This window comes from Passer montanus, unplaced genomic scaffold, assembly GCF_014805655.1.
Source record: "Passer montanus isolate IOZ18808 unplaced genomic scaffold, ASM1480565v1 scaffold52, whole genome shotgun sequence".
NCBI classification, from domain to species: Eukaryota; Metazoa; Chordata; class Aves; order Passeriformes; family Passeridae; genus Passer; species Passer montanus.
This window is the reverse complement of record NW_024370152.1, coordinates 5,253,691-5,278,956: the sequence shown is the minus strand read 5'-3', so window position 1 is coordinate 5,278,956 and position 25,266 is coordinate 5,253,691. Positions and strand designations below refer to the sequence as shown.

Below are 25,266 nucleotides of genomic sequence, written 5' to 3'. Positions count from 1 at the left end.
TTTATGACACAGATGAAAACAATATATTATTAATTCCAATTGTAACATTAGTAATTGCACATTTTCAACTGTAACACTGCAGAAACATTAGTTTTAAATTAGATTTCTCAAGCATGTAGTTTTGAACTCTTTTGCTTGGCAGGAATATTTCCCAAAATTTCCCATTTTGACAGTTCTTCGTACAACTGCAGTGAACTACATTCCCTCTCCTATTCAAAGTAGGTTTCCAACATTTAAATGCAACAATCTTCAGCAGACAGAGAAAGAAACAGCAGGAATGAAAATAAACTCCATTTATTTTGACTAATTTCAATGTGAGTCAGCAGTACCCTATTATTCCATCAAACAGCAAATTGCCAAATTTTAACTACAAGATGGAAGCATCAAGGAGTCTAAGCAGGAACTGCTGGCCTTGTCTAGGTCACCCTTTCTGAAAGGCTGTGTCGGCAACTCACTAACTGCTATACCAACCATCAGGAAAAACACTTCCTACAGTCATCCCATAATCTGCTTATTCCTACTTCATTCTTAATCTCCATCAGTCTTTTCCTACAAAATGTCTGCTCAGAATTTAACATCCTTATTTAAGATTGCTTCATTATACAGCCAGTGCATTTGTTTGGGTTCATTCAGTTATTGCACACTTGGGTAAGCAATCAATTGCTGTTTACTAAAGGACCCAAAGACAAAATCTCAAAGCATCCATGCCACATGCGTAATGGGGGGGTAGGAGAGGAAAAAAGGGATAAACGTATATATTCACAAATAATTACTCTCCAGACTTTGCTTGAAGTTATTTTTAGACCCAGGCTAAATTATTAAACCAAACAAAGCTGGGGATCCCCTGATTTCTATTACTCCTCTCTGCACTTATATTTGCAGACTTCTGATTATTGTATTGGGAGATTATGAAGACGTGCTGCAATTTCAAATGCAAGAAAAGCATGGCCCTGTGAAAGACATTCATATCTAGACACTATAAAATGCTGTTGAAAGAGGGCCAAATGCTTATTTTTCTTTTGCCTGTTGATTTATTTAATGCTCAGGATGGCTCAGTGTCAACACAGATTATTAGCTGGAGAGGTGCATTTTGCTAATGTATTCAGACTCCAGGTAAAAATAATTTGTTTAAAATAAAATACACCTACTGGGATTTTCTCTTGAAACAAGTTTCAGTTGCAATATCCTTCAGCTGAGAAAGACAAATTTGGAATTCCTCCTCTGTTTCAAAACAACTCTGTTTTTAAAGCTGCTTGAAGGAACCAAAATCAGTTAATCCAGTGCCTGAACGACTTTTCAATATTCTGGTCGTAAGCATTTCATAAGGTGAGCAAAGTAGCAACACCTGACCAATTCACAGCAAACTGGCTGAGAGAACCTAATTTGAGCCTCAGGGAGTTTCAAATCCCACAAAAACCCTGAGGATGTGGTAATATCCCATGTTGCAATACTTAAATTTCTGCTCTTACCTTTGTGTTCCCAAGTGATCCTTGGCACTGGGCCAAATGCTATTGCCACTTCTAGCAACAAACCCCAAACTGCATAAAAAGCACACAGAGCCATCTTCAGTGTCCCTGCTCTTCGGGGTTCACTGGAGTAACTGCAGCAGGCAGCGTTTCTTTGACAGATGAAATGGAGACCCCAGGGAGTATTAGAGACCAGGCATTTCACCTCTTGAGAGCAACACCACAAGGGAGGCTGGAACAACTGTACAAGTACGTGCTTTTCAGCAGATCACTTCAAGAGAACGCACATTTTCCAGGATGCTGCATACAGAGACTGCCCACACACTCCACAGGCTGCAGAGCTGCTGAGAAGTGTGACTGAGTGCATTCTTCTGTTTTGCCAGAGAAATAAATGATGCTGTGGAGAGAGGAGGGAAGCAAGAAGTAGAAGAGAAAGCAAACCAAATACTGCCAAAAATAGCACTGATATTGCACTATTTCTACAGCTGTCAGCATATCCTAATTTGGACACAAAATATATTAATTGGTGAAAATCACATTCTTAAAAATAAGACACACATTACATGGCACATGGGCAATAACTGAAAGCAATGATTTCAATCTAGAATTCCAAGTGTAAAGAATTCGAATTACCACTTAAGCTTAATGCACAAAACTTGACTTTATTCTTTCAACAGTGTCAAAGAAAATCCCACCTCTCCAACAAACAATAAACAAAGATAACAAAAACCACTAATATCACAGAGCAAAGTACATGAGAAGTGCAGCACTAATAGTAACAATGGTTACACAACCTGCTGTACTTCCCATACATGGGATCTTACAGAAGTCTTTTTTATTGAAGTTTCCTGTAATGCTACTAACTCACTCAAGGTCTGCAGTGTGCACGGGGCAGAAACACAGCTACAGAAACAAAGAGCTAATGCACTGCATACAAAAATTAAGAGAGAAAACACGTCAACAGTGAAACTGCTAGCTAGATAGAGTACCATGGAAGTCATTGTGTCTCTAGGTCAGCTATTACTCTCAGACCACACAAGGTCTATCCTAACAAACAAAACTGTTCACTGCTTTCTACACCATCTTCCGGAAGTCTCCACTCATCCTGTCTTTCTACAACCACTCCTGGACAAAGATGCCAGAAGCAATGAGTGCATTCATCAATTACTAGATTATAAATAGGTTTCGACGCCTGTACACTTGGGGTGGTGATGAAAAAAACATGCTGTCCTTTACAGCACAGCACAAGATGCTAGATGTTCACTGTGCCACCCCTGCCTGAGACACCACAGTCACAGTCCCTCTAGTAAGGGACACAGGAGGATACAAGGTAACTGTAATACCTATCCAGCAGGAGGGCAAGTGAAGGTTTATTGATTTTGCATGGCCTGGTTTTGGTAGCAGGCGAGCCTCAGGGGTGGCTTGTGGAAGAATCTGCTAGAAGCTTCCACCACATCCAGTACAGCCAACCTGTGGCAGCTCCAAAGACAGGCTGCTGGCCAAGGCTGGCCCAATTGCAAATGATGTTAATGCCTCTGTGGTAACACACATAAGAAGAAATCAAAACTCAATCGGTGGAACAGTTTTGGTTATGAGCAGAAAAGAGCAGAGTGAGAACATGTGAGAGGAATAGCCCTGCAGACACCAAGATCAGTGAAGGAGAGGCAGGAGCTGCTCCAGGCACGGAGCTGAGATTCCCCTGCAGCCAATGGTGCCAACCACGGTGAAGCAGCTGTGCCCCTGCAGCCCATGGGGATGCTGAGATCCACCCACAGCCCATGGAGGAGCCCCACGCTGGAGCAGGTGGATGCTACAGAAAGCTGTGACCCCATGAGAGAACTGTGGAGAGAGAGGTCCTCATTCCATGCTACAGCAGCCTCTCCTGGAAGGACTGCACCCCACTGAAGAGTGACCCATGCTGCCGCAGTTTTGGGAGGACTGTGTGTCCCTGGGAGGTACTCCCATTGCAGCAGGCCACAGAGAGCTGCTGCTCTTGAGAGGGATTCTCATCAGTGCTGCAGTGTGATTTTATGGCTTAGCCCAGAACCTGGGTTTCTCACCTGATGATTCCCTCCCAGGTGTGTCAATCATCCTTCCTTTCCCCACCCTGACCCCTGCCGAGCACTGTCTGTCCATCCTGGAATTCCAGAAGGGCATCACGTGATTGGGTGGGCAGATTCAAAAAAGCCCTCTACCCCGGGGGGAATTGGGGCATCCAGGTGTTCTATGTCCCTTGAGACCTTCTCTGCTGTACCTGGCTGGTGAGTTCCCTGTCCCTTCCCTCCTCCCCTCCCCCGGGTAAACGGGCGAGCAACCACATGGTCCGGCAGTTCTGCTGGAAGAGCTGCTGGATTCAGAGGCCTGTGGGCCAGAATAAAAACTCTGGATTAAAACCCTCCATCAGAGCCGACTCCTTTCCTTCACCACCGCCTTAAGGCTTCTCTGCAGAGGGAAACCTGAGGAGCAGACCCTCTGTGAGAGGAAGCTCCATCCCGCTGCCACCAGCGCCCCAGCATGCCTGGGCTTGCCTCCATGCGCCCAGCTGCAACTCACAGCTGGCCAAAGTGGCTCTGGGGTGAAGCACCACAGTTGCCACTATTTGGTTCAGCAGCAGGGCCAGACAAGCCAAGGCACGTCCCGTCCTCCAATACTGGTAACACCAATTCATCAGAAGTTCATGGAGAACTGTCTCCTGTGGGAGGGACCTCCATGGTGCAGCTGGGGAGTGACTCCTCCTGCTGAGCAGTAGGATAAACCATGGCTGATTAATTTACTATAATCTCCGTTCCCTTGTCCTCTTGCACCACTGGGGTAAGGATGTAGAGTTTGGGAAGGAGGGAGGGATGGGGTGGAAGTTGTTTTTTGAGGGCTTTTTTTTTACTTCTCATTATCTTGCTCTGATTGTGTTAGTAATGTTCTCAATTCATATCTCTAATTAGAGCCTGCTTTGCCCATGATGATATTAGATGAGCAATCTCTACCAGTCCTTATCTCTACCCATGAACCCTTCCTTAAATTTTCTCCTCTGTCCAGCTGCTCAGGAGAGTGAGTGAGCAGCTTTTGTGGGAGCCTGGCATCCAGCCAGTGTCGAGCCATGACAGAAGGTTACAAAATCATTAGTAACACTGAAAAGGAAGGGGGACCAGTACCTGAAAAACACAGAGGTAAAAAGACTAAGGGAAAACTGCAGCAAGAACATCTCTAAGTATAAGCAAGATCCCTCTGGGAGGACCTGGGTTTAAGCAAGAAAAGGCAAGGAATCTCTAATAAGCGCAGCCAGTGGATCTTAAGTAAGGTGGCCAAGCAGAAGATGGGCAACTACATTTGATCACAGGCAACACTAAAAGATTTAGAAATCCCATTTATTTCTATAAATATCTTATTTACTAAGAATAAAAATCCACACAAGACTGTAACTTGCTCAAGCTGAACCCATAACTTTTTTTTTCTGTTTTTTTTGGTCTTGATAAGCACTTTGCATCAAATCCAACTGTTTGTAGCAGATCATATAAATAGTTTTCGGTTTTCATGATGTTTTCAGTTAAACTTATTAGGCTTTTTTGTGTGTCTTTCATCCTTCCTGTTTTTCATCATATAGAAGCAATTCAGGTTTTGCTCTCCAATACATTAAAAAGTGCCCAGTCATCTGAGTTACAAAGTATGACATATTCTGAGGCAGGCAAACAGCTTTACAGTAAGTGTTTAAAAAGGGAACAATAGTTCCATTATTAAGTTCCAGGTAGTTTAGCTGCTTTAAGAGAAATGTAAGGAGGAAAACAGCAGTTTGAACACAACTAATCCTTTGCTTAATGCTACCTTTTGTTAATGAGAAGACTACACATAAAAATCAACTCCCTGTTAACTCTTGATAGTATTATTTTTTTGTTTGTTTGTTTGTTTTTAAATTATTTTAGTTTTTTTTAAAGATACAGTCAGGACATCTTAAATCCATCAGTTATGTACAATGCCATACAGCAGAGACGACTCCAGAGGACACTTCTGAAGTCCTGTAAATTTTTTGGACTTTCAAACAGAATTTGCAAATATAAGCCCTAGTAAAGAATCCTGAGTTTTCCTATAGCCACACTACATTCCTAGTCTAGCTTGACTACCTCAGTAAATGCAAAATGACAATGAAGCTTGAAACAAATTACATTATCTTTCGAAGGAAACAAAGGGTCTGGCTGGATCCTTTAATGCCTGCTTTGCTATACAAAATGGAGATCTGTGATTTCATTCCTACTGTACAGGATTGCAAGAAAAGTTCTTTTTCACATTAACAAGTTTGACTTGTTGGACATTACTTGATCTAGGGCAAAATTTTGCATGTTTCAAAATGACTACAGTGAGCATTACATGCCCAATTGTGCAAGATCCACTTTGTTCTCATTTCTATAACTTTAAGTAGAGATGAAAATGCACTCAAACCTTGTCCTTTAATTTAGCCTTCAATTTAGTTACTCACCCCTGCCCCTCCCTTCCCTGCGCTGAAAATTATCTGTCTTCCACTGACATCTACTGAGAGGTCATTCATGATCTAATATGAACCTCTCTTTACATAACACAAGTGGTACAAGAAGGAAAAGTTAAAAAAAAAAATTTAAAAGGCCCAGACAGTGGCCTCATTTCCAGATTAACTCAGTTCCATCAATGTTCACTAGCTTTGATTAGATCTGAGTGTTCCGAATTTCTGAAAAGTTAGGTCTCCTAATACTTTGAGCATTACTCCAAAAAAATAAGCCACAATTTGCCTGGAAACAAGTACACTGAAGAAGTAAAGTAGAAAGAAACCTGAAACATTTGGTTACATAATTAAATTCTGATTAAAATGACCACAGGTCTACTTTTTTGTAGAACTGTTAAAAATTTTCTGAGGTAAGTAATCAGTAAATCCATAATTTAGGGACTCTGATGATAGTTTTACATCAGTGATGTAATGATGAAATGGAGCAAAATGAGTTTTCTGTGATGTGATGCTTGTATTTATGGTGACTAAAAACAGGACAACTGTAGAAGCAATCAACGCAGCTCCAGTCAGTTTGGCAGAGCACAGCTAGAAGCTCAAAGCTGTGAACATTTCCACTGACATGTAAAACTGTAATCCATGGAAAGAGAAATAGGTAGAAACAACCTTCTGCTCTCTTGAAGGATAGAAATTCAAAGCTGTTAGAAAAATTGCTGCAGAACTGCTAGTAAGGAATACTACCACAGGTTTTGAAACCAGGGAGTTGCAATGGCATATACTGACTGTTACAAAGATCAGAAACCATCTGTCTCTCACATCACCTGTGTCACTGGGCATCAAAGAAGCAGTGCTTTAGTCCACCTTCTGGAAAAATGCAAAATCCTAGAAACTGGAAAACCAATCATGGGAAGGAGACTGTCATCCTCCAGGACACAGAGGCAAAGTACACAAAGAAGTATTTGTGAACACAACATTTCATCTTTCAGAGATTTCAATTCCACAACCTAGTACCTAGGGTTTTTTTAATAAGTAATGCAACCCAGAGGCAAGTGTCTTCTTCCCCAGATAGCATGGTACGGCTGGATCCAAATGTATATCTCGTATGAGCAAATACCACGTAAGTTTGCCAGATTCTGGAATTTCAAAGCTAGGAAATGGCCAATTTTGCAACACTTGTTTTGAAATGTTTTTTCTTCTGATAAACACTTAGTTGCACTGTGCAACTTCTCGGTTCGGCTCAGTATTACATAAACTGCTAAGAGGACCTAGTTTTATTTTGTATATGAAGGTTAAAACCAGGAGAATTTATTAACACAGCAGAAAACAGTCAGCATCATAGTTGCGACTCTTGTGATTCCTAAGAAATTATCACTACCATCACACAGGATCCAGCCCCCCCCTTGAAGAAAGCCAAAGACATGCTAGCCATTCTGGTCTAATTCCATCATTCTCTTCATGATTCTCCAGCCATACTAAGTGCCGCCATAATTTTCCTCCCTTTTTGTATTGCACTTTATTCTCCTCCACAGGGTTCATCTCTCCTTATAATCCCTTATCTGCTCTGTACTTATTCTCCCACCCATGCTACCACCTACTCTTCTTCCCCAACACGAGCAAGGCACAGCTCCATGACCACAGGTGATGCCAGCCCCGCAGGCTGTCAGACAAAGACCACCTTCCTTTAAAGAAGGTCCTTTAAAACACATACTTCTCTACCTCTCCATAAAATCACTGTCACATCACTCATTGTCCAGAGACAGCAAAATGAGTAGCTCACAGTTATTAATAACTAACTTCCTTCCCACTGCCAAGAGTGAAACAACCATGACAGGTTTGCCAGGCAGTCTACCCCACTATTTTCAGATAATTAAAAAAAAAAAAACCCAAAAAAAAACAACAAAAAACCCAAAAACATTTGCAAAACTTGCAAGGAGTAACTTGTACATTACTATGATGAGGGATATGAAGCTCAGTATGTGGAGACAGGTGAATTTATGAGTGAATTGCTTCCGCCAGCAGAAGAGGATGAGTTAAAGGATCCAACTGCCAGGAGGCATAAATTGCAAGTTCTCCCTAAATAACTTTCTTTTGAAGCTTTAACAAAATACAAACCTGCTTTAATATTTATTGATGCCTATTTTAGAACAGATGTTCCATTTTAGAACAGATTCTAAGGCTCCATACTTGAAAAACAAATCAGAGAAATCCAACCATGAGGTTTTGCTTAAACCTGTTTTTTTTTTTTAATTTTTCAATTTTGTTTCCGAAACTGAAAGGAAAAGTTAGCAATATTTGTATTTTAAGTAAGTAAAATTACACACTGAGAAGTGTACAAATTACCTTTGACAGCTGAGTTTTATTTACATTGTTTGTGAATTTCAGACCAGTAAAGACAGGGTGGTTATACCCTTTGCTTCAGTTCTCACCCTTTTAAAAACCTCAAGCACAATGCCATTTTTATACAGTCTCATGGAAAACATCATTATTTACAATCTCTTTATTATGAAATACATATGGATTCATTTTTCATTCATTCCTTACCTCAGGAGCTGAGGTAAGGTACAGCCTCAAACCAGGAGATCAGTAGCCCTTTATGATTAATATATACATGTGGAGCATGGGATTATTTGCATTTTGAACTGTAACCAAAATACTTTGTAGTTGCTACATGATTACAAATTAGATGAAGATTCCTAAGACAATTTGATGTGGTCTTTATCACTACCACAAAGCCTGCTGGAGGATGTGCACTACTGCTAGAATATAAAAGCTGTAGAAGCAAATACCCAGTTTTAGGCGAGAAATCAGTATTTTCTGTTTCTACATGATAAATATGTCATCAAGTAGTCCTCAGGAAACTAATGCTTGTGCTTAAAGAAGAGAATTTATCTTCAGAGGGATACTACTAGAGATCTGTTACTTTTTAAACTCGCACTCCTTTCACTACTACATTTTTTTCTGTAGGCAAAGATTATACAAAGATAAAGTATTACATGAAAAAAAATAATGACAAAACAGATTAAGACCCTTATTTTTACAATTATTGTGGATAGATATCTAGGAATAGCATTCAACTTCAAAGAGCAACAGAAAAGTGCTAACTTGAATGCAAAGTTATCCCAAGTACAGAATTCAAAAGCTTCCCTGGGCATATTCTAAGACCCTTTTCTGCTTGACTGGGTACTCCCAAATATTAAAGCTGGGTTGTGACAGTGACGTGCTGCAGTTAGAACCAAGCAAGAAGGAAAGTTCCTGAAGTTCATCTTCTCCTACTAGTTAAACATACTGCCACAATAAAAAATATTGCTCAGTTTCTTTGTCATTTTTTCTTGGGCTCATAGGACTAAATTAGTCATTTGAAGATGCCTCCTGGCAGTTAATGGCATATGTGAAAGTACCTGCTTGTCTAAATTAACAGGTATATGTGCCTTAAAAAAAACCTATGCTGGCTGTCCAGCAACACTTTCAGAGTCCAACATCTCCAAAAGCAAGGCCAGGACCCCTTCATACATATAAACCACATAACACAGGGGAGGTGCAACCCTGAAAATGACCTTTTAGTGGTAACTAAAGAACAGGTAAATACAGAGTATGTTCCTGTGAAAGAAGTCCTTCCTGGTAAGTGTCCTGAGTATTTTGGTCTTGAAGCAAAAGAATATAATAAATCAATTTATAATTCAATTCAATTCTGATTTACATTTTTCAGTATGCACTAAGTCCCCAGTATTCCTGAAGTACATTTATTTGTTTCTGCTAACAAGGACACCTGTAACAGTCACCACGAATCCAACACAGCCCTCCTTGCTGTGGGGATGTACCTCTGGTTTCAATGTACATACCTGCCACCCTTCAGAGCCTCCTGCACACTCCAGAGCTGGGAAGCCGTCAGAAAAACGTCCTTTCTGGAAAGAGGTAAGAAGCAGGCTTTGACATCAGTACCACATAATCCTGAAAGGCAAGTTTTGATATGGGAATTAAAATAAATCCTCCCCCAAAAGTTTGGCTTTTGTTTTCCAGATTTCCAAGGCAAAACATTCCTGACAAAACCCAGAACTGCTACATTTGCGTCCAGTGAGCCAAGATCCTGACATTGCACTTAACACCAAAAAAATATTAAGCAGACCTGATAAAAAGCAGACACATCAGCCCTTTTAAAACTCAATTTGTATCTCCTATCCCAAGCTGGCTGATATCTACCCAGCACAAAATTATTCAGTATTTGCATTGCAGTAGCAATTACTGATATCAGGAAGAGTCTGGGACCCCTCACATGCTGGTATGGGAAGTACTAGAGAGGTTAGACACCAGCTAGCCTCAAAAACAACTACCTTTACAAAATTCATATAAATCAGTTCCAGCACTTTCCTCCATTATTAAAGAACTGCATTATGCACCAGCTTAGGAAAGAGGCTCCGGATACCGACAACACCACCCAGCATGCTTGTATTTATTTTGCTGTAATCACAGGTCAACAGTGGGCCACTCTGAAGCAATCACAACTGGACACGACAAAGCACTTATCCCAACACTGTTACATCAGACTGTATTCATATGTATTTCCTGATGCTCATAAAAGCATTTTTAGAAGGCTGAGCCATGTGAAGAGATAGTGTTTTTTAAATGCAAGTCACTGACGGTCTGAAGTAGATTTCACTATAGTCAACAGTAAAGGGGTTCCCACAGATGCAAGTGGTAAGATGGTGCACCTGACAAAAAAAATCTCCGTTGCACTTCTGAAGGCTTAATTCATGTCCCAGAATATTGTAATGGCTCAGAAGACAGAAGCCTCAAAAGAAAAAGGCTAGAGAAAATTGTAAGAAGCAGCTCAGTACTGCAGGTCTGTCTCTAAGGGAGAGCCTGTACATGGTCTTTTCCAGAGATCTTCAACAGCGCATGTTTTGTGGCTACCAGTATAGTAAAAGGCATTAAACAGCTACATCAAACATACTTTTGCTTAAAAAAGTAGTATTTTTCAGTACATTTTGGGCTATATAAAGGGGGTGAGGTAGTCTGATTCTCCCCTCAACCTTTTTTGAACAAGATACCCCACAAAAATCCATTACACCCATCAATGTTATTAACAGCCTGCTACTAAACAGTAGCAGAATGTAACTGATTTACTTTTGATGTTAAAAAAACCCCATCCACCTTTCAATCTGTTGAAAACGAACTAGAGAAGGCAAGCTGTAAATCATCTGACCAGTTATGAAGCTCTCTACAAACCAACTTACACCAGATCACCTCTATGGCTTTAGCTACTCAGTACTGAAGTGAATAAGTAAAATTTACCAGAAAATCCTGCTTGCCACAAGGGGCTATCAATCAACATAGCCACTATTGCTACTGGAGTTTTCAGATCCAAGTACGCCTCCATACAGCTTATGCTCCCAGAACAAACTATAATAATCTATTTTAGCTTCAGGTACCTTAAGGGAAAAAGAAAATTCTCGTTCACCTCTCTTGAGAAAGCTTCCAGCAGCCTACAGCTTGTACAAGCACTTTCACTTAACAAAGCACTTGCATCTAAATTAATAGCTAGAGTAGGTGTGAAACTCCTCTGAAAAGCCTAGCAGCAAATCAGCTGACCTGTATACTTTCCTGGCTTACTTTAAAGTAAGTAACAGCCCGACATGGAGGTTTTCAAATCTCGGCAAATAGCTCCAGGTTTCTGAACTATGATCTGAGGTCACCGGGGATTGAAAGACAGGTGGCAGATGGCTGGAGGTCAGGCCACCTCTCAGACAGCCTCTGGATTTCCATGGGGATGATAAGAGGAAGAGGAGCTGTTAGGACTTCCAAGCTCACCTCCTATGAGCAGTCCATCCTTCCTCAGTGTGGACCTTGGGAAGGGGCCAGTAACCAATCAGTGTTTCCAGCAGAGAAATCCACAGGCACGGGGCTGGGTGTGAGGGTGGCTGGGCTAAGTTGAAGGGGCTCCTTTGGTCACACTGCCACTGCCTGCCTGTCAAGACACCACCTGTAGCCATGCTACACACAAGAAACTACTCCCAGCTTGCCAGAAGCTATGACATAATTAAGACCTTTAATCCAACTCAGATTTGAGCATGAAATTAAACATCCATGTGAGCACTGCAGGTTGGCAGACATCCTTCAGGGGGCTCTTGTTCGACCCGAACCTCAAAAGTGATCCTTTCCAGCAGATACTGCAAATACTTAAGTCTAAACTTATGAGAAAAAAAAAACCCTCTAAACTGTTTCTTCTGGCAATGATTACTTAAGCTTGGGGAGAAAAACTACACCACGAATACCTCATTATTTTGACAACTGTGAATAAGTCTTCAAAGATTAAAGAAAACACCTACTGGATTATAAATGAAAGACAGCCTGGAATACATTATGTAGAATAAAGGCATAGTCACCTTAACGAAATTTTTCATAAAATATCCACAATCCTTCATATTATGTATGTTTGCATACACTTTATTTATTTGAAGGGCTTCTAATCTGTCAAATTCCAAACCACATTAACGTATTACAAGGTACTTCTGGCTGTCACATCCTAGTTGCCTTAGAAAAAAATTAAAATCCAAAATCAACTACCATGTACTACTTTTCCTCCTGCACATCAATTACCATCCAGATCAGCAGCATTTCTTTCATTTTCTATTCAAGCACATGCCTGCTATAACCAGGTCCTTGTGATTCTAAATGAAGAGAAAAAGAAAGGAAACTCAAGAAAACTAGCTTATAAACAAATTTTCTTTACTTGGAAGTCTCTTTGCAAGCCCATAGGGGCAATTTTTAAGTTTGGGAACATTTTTAGTGCTACAGCACTATACACCTTACTGAAATACCATTTTCAGATAAATACCTTGATAATCACAACTAGACCTATATTTGCTACCTCTGTTTCAAGTCAGCCACAACCTATGCATACTGGCTTTCTTAGAAAAACTATTTTAAAAGCTTATATAGAAGCCACAATAAAGCCAACATACAGCTATGAGTAAGACTGCACAGACAGCTGCTCACAGACAGCGTCTGTGACTAAGAACTTTCCTGTTAATGCTATGAGTGGTTTTAAGAGTTTTGAATTACATGAAAAGGTAGGCTAGACTACAAACTTCAAGAACAGTGCATATTACCATCCTATATTTAAATAATTGATCTGAAACACTAAAATAACTGCTGCTGACACTGCCCCCACCCACTCTGGATGGGGCTGGTGATTATACCTGCACCACCTGTGCAAGACACTGGGGGTGAAAAATCAAGTAACAAACGTGCTACAATACTTGGAGAGCAAAGCTCTAATTTTTTCTTCCCCTTTCCTGCCTGCAAAGTTTACTTTCTATTGAAAAATCTTCATTTCACAGACCCATTTACTTCCTTACTCACCCGTCTACTTTTCCTAAACATTGTAGGAAAAATAAGTTCTTGAGCTTTAACCTGAAGCAGAAGCCTATGCTAAACCTTGTTCTGAAACAGTGAAGTGAAAAAAGCTCAGTTAGATCTCAAAAAGACAGCTCTATCTCACCCAAACTCTGCTGGGATCCTCAGTTTTACTTTCTGTCACCTCAGCACTCCTCAGATCTCACAAGCATCTTCAAAACAGCCAAGAAAAATATAGAGACTGAACTGGTGGCAGAGAGCTACAAATGCCTCCTGCATCCCAACAACAAAAGAATCCCAATAAGAATATCAAGGTTGGGCCAGCTACTGCCATGATAAGAGTTTCTCCATTCTTCAGGATATTAAGAGAATCTGTAATTAAGCAACTTAACTTCCATATAAGTGAATGGGAGCTTTCATGATAGTACCTATGCATCCCAAGCCTTCTTCAGGAAAGGATCTGAGTGGGTTTCACAATTTCAGCTTTCTTCCAGTTACCATACTGTACAAATATCAACACAAGAGTACTTTAATAAAAAGCATGGTAATGGTTCTGAAGAAAATTACAGTAAAGGCAGAGAACACCAACACAACTGTGTGAGACCAACATCCACAGCGCATGAAAGATGAAACAAGGATGAACAAATGCATAAAGAAAGTAACCAGTACCAGCACTTTGGCTTGAGATTAATCTTTTTAAGGCACCACTTCAGAGACATGTAAAAATTTTATGTATTCAAACAGCCTTCACTCAGGGAAGAAAAAAGTTCAGAAGGAACACTACAATATTCTGGTCAATACACAAACAGTCTTTGGAGAGCAGAGATCACTGTGACCGCCTCCACAATCAACAATTTTTCTATTTCAACAAGATCAACATAAAGGACAAAATTACTACCCCTCTTGTCATAAAATCCCATGTAATCCATGTCTCCTTCTCCTTCTATCAGAAAAGGAGCAATGTGGGAAATTATTTGCTGGTTAAAAAACCTAAACAACAAGAACAGCAGATAAGCCTCTAAATCTTATTCTTTATCATTAAATTAAAAGTAACAGAAAACAGAAGTCTAAATTCTGCCTGCATTTTTCATTGTTGTTCTTTATAAGATGTTCTTTAAGGTTCCTAAAGGAAAATCAACAGCTAAAATGTCCCCAAAGACGCACAAAAACACGTGTCTTATCCAACAGACTATCAGATGCCCAATTATGGTGAAACATCTTCTAATATTGGTGAGAGAAGATACCTATTTCCATATTCATTCTGACAACATGCCAACCCAGGAAAGCTAAAACTAAGATCAACATGCTGTATTATACCACCCGCTTTCTTAAGAGCTTAGATCAAATAAGCAAATCAATTTTGTCACTTTCAGAGAACTTTTGTTCCTTTTCAACTGTGTAATACTAGAGTACTTCCTGGTTTTACTTTTCTGGATTGTTTACATAAACTGCATTAGCAGTGTTGACAGGTCAGTTTGAATATGTTTAAGAGTTATCTAAACACATATTGCAAGGTACCTAGACTTCACAGTGTTTCATATTTAGTGTTTTTCAATGCTATCTTGGCATTTTTCTCTCTTGCCTTGAGAAATACAGGGCCCCCTCCCCAAAAAAAAACCAAACTACACCCACCCCCCAAAAAACCAAACCAAAACAACAACAAAAAAGCCCCCCCACAAAAAAAAAAAACAACCAAAACCACAAGACATGAACAATCTTTCACATTCTTTAGAACTGAATATTTTACTATCTTGACAGTGCAGAAAAACACTTGTCCATAATCAGTTTCTAGGTTTTCATGCTTTCAAGCCAGTTTTTAACAAAATATGCCAGTTACTGACAGGTTCTTGTTTCTTGACTCTCAGAGGAGGTAAATACAACAATTACCTTTTCGACACAGCAGCAGTTTTCACTACCAAAGTATCTCTAGGCCAGCTGGACCACTGAGAACACTCAACCTGTTAGGCTGTACATATTCCTACACGCTGTCAACACCATGTGCTGCTCAGGGACACTATGCAAAACCAGCTTTAAACTAGTTTTAAAAGCACATTCGAAACACTGCCTTCCTTTTTCTTTTTAATTCCCTAAAGTTATTTGGCATTAAATGCAACAGAAGGAAAAAGTGGAGGAATTTTCACCTCAACACATAATTACAAACTAGTACTTCTTCAACAGCACAGCAAAACATTTTGCACCCTAAAGAGAAGCCTTGGAAGAGGTTACCTGTCAGTCCTGAGAAAAAGCGTCTGTGTTGGATGAAAAAGGCAACTTCAGTTCAAGGAGCCAGAGTCAGCTCCCTGGTTGTGTAAGACCCAGCACAGCCTCCCTGAGGGAGTTGCACAAGGTTGCTGAAGTAGGGAATTTGAACCAAGTTATTCAAAACAGTGGATAAGTAACAAAAACAAAACTTAACTGTCTTTGGCTATATAAATATCAGAAATTGAACCTTGCAGTGTTATCTACTATTTAAAAAAATCCTAATTAAAATTCACAGGTGGAATGCACCCATTTTTTTGTAAAACCAAAACAAAACGTTTGTGTCCAAAAAGACCCTAAAAAGCTATAAAAAGGGATTTCCTCAAGCACTGCAAGTTATGCTAGTTATGCAAGGACATCTCTGACTTATGTGCAGGTAATATTTGTCCTAGTTCTGAGTATGTTTACCTTACTATCATGCATCACACCTGCTTTATCACACATGCCACTTTGAAACTATCTTCCTCTCGTGTTCAATTGCACAAATCATAATGAGAATGTCACTAGAACTGGTGAGGACAACACTTCATAGCATAACAAAAACATGCCCATTCAATATAGCAAGGCAACCTGAATGGACCACAAAGAAATTAATACATTCTTGAATCCACCTGTACCACATTCCCAGTTACGCTTGGGATGAAGAACTACAACAACAAAATGCCAAACAGGTCTGTGATTTTGAGTTCACAGTTTTGGATGCAGAAAGGGGATGGAAGTATCACCACTCCCAGGTGCTTTACCTGTTCCTCCACAGAGTTGCTTCTACTGCCAATCACACAAATCCACCTTTGTATTTCATGAATCATGCTGCCTGAACTTTCAAAAAATCTATGCAATTTTTCCTCCATCTGGCATTACACACATTGAAGGTGGTGCAATAAAGCCCTCTTTCAAAATGCCTTTTCGTCAATTAACTGTATTTCTATGGCAGCTAGCTGAAGAGTCACCACCAAATGCTGTCAATTCTCTTTCCAAAGCTCCAAGAACTGACAAGTCAGTGCCTCTATGCACGTGCTGTTTGTTTGGGAAGCTGCTTTTTCAGCAGCAAGTTTCACCACTTGGGTTTCTGTATGACAGAAGACAGGGATATTAAGACTTACAAAGAACTTAAATTCCTTTTTTCCTGTCACCCACTCATTTAATAAAGTCATATAGGGAATCTTCTCAAAGCAAACATAGTCCTGGCTTCTAAACTTATTTCCACTGAAAACCTGATAGAGAATAAAGAATTAAAAACAACATACCATAAAACCAGTAGTTTCCCTCAGGTCTGCTTACCCTTGCATTAGTGAAAATAACAAAAACATCTTATTTTTACTTTCCATACCTATTCTTTGATATGTGACTTTCAGACAACAAATGTGAAGCTCTCTTTTCAGATACAACAGCAACAGCATAAAGAAGCAATGCAGTTTTTCAAGTTTCATTGCACTGACGCAAGCAGAGTCTGACATTCTCGGCCCTCACACCTGGTCTACCACCAGGTAACAATTTTTTTCCTCTTTCTCCTACAGTATTCCACTTGTAGGATGAGATAACTCACTCTTGTTAAAACAGTACATTTAGACTCTGTAGATCCTAGACACCAGCTCATAAATTACATGAACTTCTGGGTTTTAAGACAGTCATCATAAATTTAGCAATGTGCCAGGGTGAATGGCTTAAAACAATCATCCCCTGGGTCCCTGAAATGGGGGTGGGAAAAACAGTAAGATCACTGCTCTTGTTCCTTGCAGTGGCAAAGTGTCCAGCCTGCTTACTTAAGCCATCCTGCCTCTGGCCGCCTCTGTGTCCTCTGGTCTCCATCCGTAACTCCCCATCCAGACCTACACCAGTGTGCAACTAATCAGGGAGGTCAACTGATCAACCTCCACAGGCTAAAAATCTGGTTTGGGGAGGGGCTAGATCAAGGGAGTTTAAATCCACACAGAGTATCCCTTTCAGCAGCCATGACAGCTTGTGGCAGATTGAAATACAAGTGCAACGCTATGGGAAACGTTAAGTCTGGGTCTTCCTTGGGCAAGGGGAAAAAACAGGAGTGCCAAGTGTTAGACTGACTCCAAGTCCTCCTTGCCTCATCTCAGGGCCAAAATAAGAAAAAGTGAGGAAGAGATGAGAGATCCTGGTCCATGAAAGAAAACCCTGAAGGTCTGAGGGCTGTATATGACTAGACCTGTGACAGACATCTCTAATGCTGTATAGCACCCATGAGGTATGGAGCTTTCTGCAGGACTGCCTGCTGAAAAAGATGTTGAAAAGACAGAAGTCCACCCAAGAGTAACATCACTTCCCCAACAGTAAACACTGCTCTTCTGCTGCAACATCATTACGAAAACAACTTCCTTTATTCTGCCAGTGACAAGCAACTACAATTCCTTCTCATCAGCTTAAACAATTGCCAAAAGCGTGTTACCATTAGACTTGCTAGCATATTTAAGAAATTCTACTGTCCCTAAGGACTGGCAAAGATGACATGCCATGGCACAACCACATGTCCCAGCCAACCTCACTCAAAACACGACACATGAGGTCTAAGGTCAAAATTCAGAATTCACCACACACTGCAAGGGTTGTTTTAAACAGCTGGAATCACCTCCAACAGCAAAATGCAATTCATGTTTTCTTACAAAGCAAGAAACAGTAAAATAGCCTTGAAATTTAAAAACTCATCATCTCACTTAACAGATACAGCTAATGCAAACAGCTTCAATGGCAAGCATTTTAAAAGGTTTGGGATTTTGCTATGTTTAAGATCTGGTTATTATCCTTTTTTACTGTGTTAAAAGCTCTGTATCAATCCTCTCAATTTTTATGCTGAAAAGTAACAGAAATATACTTCTGAAATACGCTGCTAGTGCTTGCCACAGACAGCACAGACACAGATTTTAGAAATCATCCTTAGATTATTTTACCATTGCTCACTAATAACTTTTGCTCTTTTTTAAACTATGTACAGCCAGGGAATCTGCACTCTTCTATAAGATACACAAAGAAATTATAGATACCAGCAAATACAAAAATGTTTGCACAGACCTGAACTTGTTAAACATAAGCAGAACTCAGTCAGCAACAACTCAGCAATGACTCAGGAGTATGGAAAAAAAAAAACAAAACAAAACCCTCTGATCTTCCACAAATGCAGTGATTAATTATGTGCTGTTACATCTATTCTGCGGGGTTACACAGCATTGATCATAACTGTTCCTGCCTCAATACAACCCTTGTGCTGATATTAATAATGCAAAGGTCATTCTGACCTTTACCTAGTAACTGGGTATCAATTTGTGCCCATATCACTCCTTTCCATACATCCAAAAACACAGGTGCGGATCTTTCAGTACAAGTGCTTCAGGTTTCACATCAAATTATGTGTGAGCGTGTCAGGAACAGGATTAATAGAAGCTTTGCTCGCAGAACATTCTCATGAGCATTACTGGGATTTTAACTCCTGCAAAGCCTAAAATGAGCTTTTTCTTATGCCAAATGAAATGCTGCAGAGAAAGTCATTATAACACTTGATAATTAACTTGAAAAACCTTGTTTGCACTACCATTATAGATATTTTAACAGAAAATATATGAGATATGCACACCACAGAGGTTCTGCCTCAAACTCTGTTGATAAAACAGATAATTACTACAAGTTTCTAGCTGTTGAAAGCTAAATTTGGGGGTTTTTAATATTACAGAAAAGCAGAACTGGAAAATTACACAAAGGCATTAGAGGCAAGATGAGATTTATGTGCTTCCTACAAGGTTTAGGGCTCAACAGAGAAACAAAGCTTTCCTTAGCAATGCTGACCTCCAAATGCCACAGCAACCACCATTCATGTCTTATCTCAAACTAGAGATTCCCACCCCAGAACACTTACAGCTTTCACATTTCAAATGTCAAGAGTTGAAAAATTAGGTTAAGCTGAGTCAAATGCAAAAGTTAATCCCAAACAAGAGAGATATGTCAGAGAATTCAGTGGCAACTAATGTTACTTGTGAACCAGATTCTACAGAGGTGTTCAAGCTATTAGCTGCTTCCCTGTATCCCTTTATAACTTTCTGAGGTCATCAGATACTGTAAAACATGCAAAGAAGAACATCCTTAAGACTGCTATATCCCCTTTCCTTGGTGCACAACACAGAACAAGCAGAGACAGGACTCGAGAGGACACCTTCATTGTCTATATTCCAAGTATCATTCTACACCACAAAATACCCTTCTCTTCTAAAGCGCGCTTAATAAAGCAAGAAACTAACAAAAGCCTCCATACGGCTTATAAAATAAATGGGCCCTTTCTACAAAGCAAAACAGGTATCATCCTTATACATTAATTCAAATAAATTAAACTTTAAAGGTTAAAGTTCTTTGTGGATGTATTAATTTTCTAAATTTAAATTTCAACTGCTATGGAGCTTACTTGCTAAAAATCTGGTAGTTTTGGTTTTTATTTCTGTTTGATAAAGGCAGACTTAATACAGTAAACAAATGAATTACTCTTATTAAAGCATTGTTTTCCTTCTCACTTTCCCTTGACACTTTCCCCAATTTTCTCTAATAGGAATATTAGCTTTAAACTATTGCAGAGTTTATGCCAAAAAAAGAACCCCAAACCAACGTCCCATTATTAAAATGTGAATCCAGCAAGGTTAGGTATTTGTGGAGCAACTTCTGATATACAGTTTTCTTTCCAGCAAATTATTACCTAGACTTCTTTGAATCCACTAATGAAAAAATACAAACACTAATCTTCAAGCTTCCTAGAGGATGTGCAGACTTGCACTGAGAATTTAAATCTACTAAAGATCAGCTCGCTTTTCTTAAGTAGCTTTTGCAGATCTATTAGAAGTCATCCAAGGTAACCATGAGTATACACACTACAAACTGAAATCAGTACTCGAGATTAACATCCATGTATTAGCTGCTTTGCTAGCACTCCTCTACAATTTAAGACAGAATGACAGATCTCATTATTTTTGTTGCTAAGAATCCTGTCTCCTGTTGGGACTGTTTGCTAGCAAGCTTCATTTCAGCTCCCTTATTTTTACAGGCTGCAGACATATTTCTGCTTGGCAAAACACTGTCTTTAACAACAGATATGTCATTCAGTGACACTTAAGAAACTGCACTACAGTTTGCATGCAATGTTGCCCACCAGCAAGGTCAGCCAACTGCACACCTTGAGGCACAACACAAGCTGCCTCTTATTGATAACAAAACTTCCCTGATTGCTCTCTGAGAAAGTCTGAAACTAGTAGTCACTCTGCAGAAAAAATATAGGTACCAGAGTACCTACGCTCAAACAGCTTCTCTATCTTTCTAACACAATGGGAATTATGCACTTTATCATTAGCTCTTTTAGGCCATGGCACTTCAAAAGTATCTGAATAAGTTAAAGATTTTTTTGAATTCTAACATGCTCTGAAAGGCTGGTGGCATATCCAATATTTAAGTGACAGAAAATGGTAATGCAATTTCACAACAGTTGACCCCTCCCTCAAAACTGCAAGCAAACACTTGTCATGCTGTGTTGCCTCAGGTGATGTTAAATGGCATCACCCCTCAGCAGGAAAAAAAGCCATTCCTTAATTACCTTTGTTAAAATTATTCAAAAAATTTTAACTGTTAACATTTGAAAGTACTGCTCAAAATTAACCTTCACCAAGACAATAACAAACTTTTGACAAGGTAAAGAATTAGGTTTATTTCATATAAGTTTCATCATTGATATAAAAGTTTCATCTTGCTGGCACTCATCTAAGTTCTCCAAATTACTCATGATGCACAAGGAACCAAAGATTCATCTCCCACTGCTTCTCAAACTATGAAAACCGGTTGCTTCATTCGACCTACTACAGGATTTCTTGGAACATTTCCTATAAGAGTCCTTCCTGTTTAACAAGAGACACACTTCACAGGACACTTCCTGAGAATACATGTCCTGAAAACAATCTGGTCAGGTCCTGACCAAGATGAGCTGCTGACTAGCAATCACTCAGACCAGTCCATGGGTGGTGAGTCTTTTTTCATCCAAGGCTCAGAACCTGTCAATGGCATCTGTCTTCTCTCCAGTGCTCTGGTTCATTTTCCAGTGCTCAGAGATATGCATTACGTTCAAGCGATACATGATAGTGTAGTTGCCAGTTCTATATCTGAGAAAGAGTGCAAGAGCCTGGGATCAACTGCATCATCTCTGAAGGACACAGTAACTGCAAAAACATAAGGTGACCAACCACGTGTGGGGAAACAGCTACTGAGCAGAGCACTCTACCAGCTCCTGTGGTACACAGAGGCTGCTGGTGAAAGCCTGGCTCAGGAAGACTACTGAAATGTCACAATGACTCAATGAAAGCCTCTAACTTGGTAGGGCATTTGAACAACAGCTCAAAAAAGCAAGATTTTACTAATCAGAAAGACTTGAAGACTTCAGCAACCCCAAAACAAAGAAGGTGAGAAGCCTGCCTAGTGAGGATTTTCATGTGGCTTGTAAAAGTTGCAATTTCAGCAATTCAATGGAAGTTTACACTGCTTTTAGCTTACACATCTTAATGCTTATGTCACTCGTGAAATAGTTCTCTCCTACTAAGCCACTTCATAAGGCTTCAGGGGAGAAAGAAGTTTAATAAGCATTATTTATCTGTCCCTTTAACAGTCTGAGGAGCTGGTAGTACAGCTTGCTTGTGAGCACCTCCCATCACTTTCCACCCTCCTCTGTGAGGATCTCTCAGCCACTCACCACACTCCTTCACAGCTACCTCGACACCTGCCAGAGCTACCTCATTCCAGCAGCCACTCCCTTGCCAGCACAGGACCCCTTCAACTGCACCGAAGGACCCACGCCAGCCACAGGGGTGGTACAACCACACTTTCAGTACTGACACACAAGCTTAGAAAACACCCCTCCAAAATCTCATGGATATGCAAGCAGACAGATTAGAAAAAGTGCCTACTCCCTCAAGAGCTCTCTATCTGGTCCTCCAGCAGCCAAACCCTGTACCCTAAATAAACCCCTCTCCATGAGCTGGTGATAAGCGAGAGGTGCGAGTGCAAGCGAAGACCCCATGCCAGACCCTCTGTTCTCTTCCATGCTGCCAGAAGAGGCACAGGTTAGGTGGACTTCTCTCTCCCATTGCTATGCAGGGTCCTGTTTCATAGTTTTGACTCCAGGATGATAATTTTTCAGACCAACAAGCATCAAGAAGCAATCTCTCAGACAGCAAAGCACGTAGCCTATTCTTGAGATATCAACAGCAGAGATGCATGATTTAAAGGAATAAATGTGCCATCATTTGGATTGCCTCACTGAGACTAAACAACCCAGAGCTGAATGGTATTTTTCAGGTGAAATGCTCATCCAGTAAAAGTCTGTAGTCCTCCAGTCCTTGCCCTCCCATCTTGAAATTGAGACAAATAAGATTACTAGACCTTAAAGTGATCTATTAAAGCAGATAAAGCAAACACTTCAGTGTGTTACTGCAGCACACTGGAAGACTTAAAAACGTAAAAAGTATTTTCAAAGGAAGAGATCTTCATAGCAGCAAAACTATGGAGGAACATGGAGTTGTTTCTGCTGCTAGCTTGCAAATTTAAACAGTAAACAGCTAATAAAAATGCTTAGAGAATATAAAATATTGCCAAATCCAATTTCAATAATGTCAATTGTTCGTAGTCCAGAAGATTAAACTCTATTGGATTAGAAAGGATGACACGTCACCTTTAGAAGACTGTCTGTGACAATTATATCCATGAGACTGCAGAAGGCTGATCACCAGCAGAAGAAGGATACGGCAAGTCTTCAGGCCTGAAAGTCAAGATACCAGTCCACTCTGCAAACAATACTATAGTCAGGCCAGGGTTTACACAGCACTCAGACTCTTAATCTACACAGTGCACGCTGCCCATCAACAGGACTCGAGGAAGCTAATGTAACAATGAGTCAGTATTTTATACCTGAAACAGAAACAACCACCGATTAGCAGGATTTGCAGTAAGCACTGAAGAGAACAATACAAGAACAGAACAGGCACAGCTTGTTTGGCCAAGTAACATGCCACATAATACAGTGGAGATAAAAAGTAAAAATAAAAATCAAATTTAAAAACCAGACAGCTGTTCAGAAGAAAGCTATCTCAGGGGAATAAGACGAAGAATAAATTTTTAACCAAGACACTCTACAGTCCCATCATCATAAATATCACACTCAAGAGAAGTAGCACCAGCAGCACAAGAGGTTAGGGAAGGGAGCAAAAGGACATGGAAGAGGCAACTGCAGTTATTCAAGCACAAGCTGAAGCCACGGCTTAAGGCTGTATCCCTGCAGTACCGGCCTTCCTCCCACCCTGCTCCTGGAGCAGTGTAGTGTGAAGCTGTTGACATCTATGACCTACAGCACGGACCGCCAGGTAAAAGTTGCAGAAGTGAATATGGGAACACCAGATTCATTTTCCTCTGCTGCATATTAGGAAAAATCTGGAAACAAAGCAGACTCCAACTAAGATCACTTACACTCCAGTCTTAGCAGACATCTTATCTTCTGAAAATACAGATCATTATTACATCTCCAGTTTCAAGGAAGTTGAAAATCTACTCCACTAGAAGAGAAAAACACTACCAAACTAGAAAAAAAAAAAGTTTTCAGATATTGTGTACTATTTGATCCAAACCAAGGCTCACCAGACACAAGAGGCATCTGATCTGCAAAATGTCTGCAGACATCCTTTCCTTTGCTTCTGCTTCTAAAGCGTCTGTGGTTGACAGAAGCTAAACAGAGCAAGAGCAAAAGCAGAGAATTTCCATGGGTTGAAAGATTAAACCTAGACTGCAAAGTGGCAATCTTTTCTGCCTTTATGAGGAAAAGACCATAGTTAGAACAAGCTGAGTGAATTTAGTGAAATCATAACCACATTCAGCCATTCATCTCCGCGCAGAACATCCCAGGCTTTGCAGCAAACATTTCACTACGTGAATGGGTAGAAACATTCGCTCACATAAGCTGGTTAAATGTGATTCAGCCCAGATGTCTGAATGGCTTAGCAGTCTTTGTTTGCAAAACATCAATAAAGAATGACAGACATATAAATACAGGACTGAGTTCCTGTCCAGAGGACGTGCAAGGCCTTGCGTTTTACAAGACTACTTTTCACAGCACATCTTGCTAACACTCAGTGATATACCAGAACTATGGTTATAAAACATTCAGTTCTTGTTCAAATGGAAGGTGAAAATGGGTGCAATCTAGAACACCTGCCCATTAGGGTGCCCACAACCTTACGAAGCAGCGCTGCACCTGTCAGCAACAAAGAGGCAGAGAGGAAGAAAGAGTAAGAAAAATGCTGCCAATTTTGGCGAATACCTGATACACCGTGGGGCAGGGTGAACTGCTCCACTTGCAGCCATGACTGTTTTCATAAACATGAACCAGGGTAAGTCCAAAAGCTTTGTCTTATGGACAATGTCAGGCATGAGATAGCTAGGGCCAGAATTGCATTTACAGTGGATCTGCTCAGATACTTCTATCACAATAGAAGTCTGTCCAGCTCTCTTAGTACCACACACACTTCTGGAAAACACACAGATCAAAGACAGCATTTTAAAATAAAGTATCATAGACATACAAAGCTTAACAAGAGAATCCAGGGTGCAAATAACACAGGGAGAAACTTCAAACAAGGCCAGTAACACACCAGTAATTCATCCTCTAAAACTCAAGGTCATTTTCTACTCTCATGG

At 40.2% G+C, this 25,266-nt stretch overlaps 1 protein-coding gene across 21 annotated transcripts in view; it reads right to left on the bottom strand.

Moving 5' to 3' along the window:
- SEMA4D (semaphorin 4D) overlaps positions 1-25,266 on the bottom strand; it is a 100,263-nt gene that overhangs the window by 34,750 nt on the left and 40,247 nt on the right. For 12 of the 21 annotated variants that reach the window (XR_005629286.1, XR_005629287.1, XM_039724223.1 and 9 more), the window contains exons 2-3: positions 9,771-9,879; positions 1,470-1,863 (exon numbers count right to left, since the gene is read on the bottom strand). Coding sequence is in view for 15 of the 21 variants with exons in the window: in XM_039724223.1 (XP_039580157.1) it covers positions 1,470-1,563 (94 nt within the window). In the remaining 6 variants the exon portion in view is untranslated. Of the gene's footprint in view, positions 1-1,469; positions 1,864-9,770; positions 9,880-15,510; positions 15,523-25,266 lie in introns of those variants that run through there. The other 9 variants (XM_039724228.1, XM_039724229.1, XM_039724225.1 and 6 more) reach the window with 4 other exon arrangements.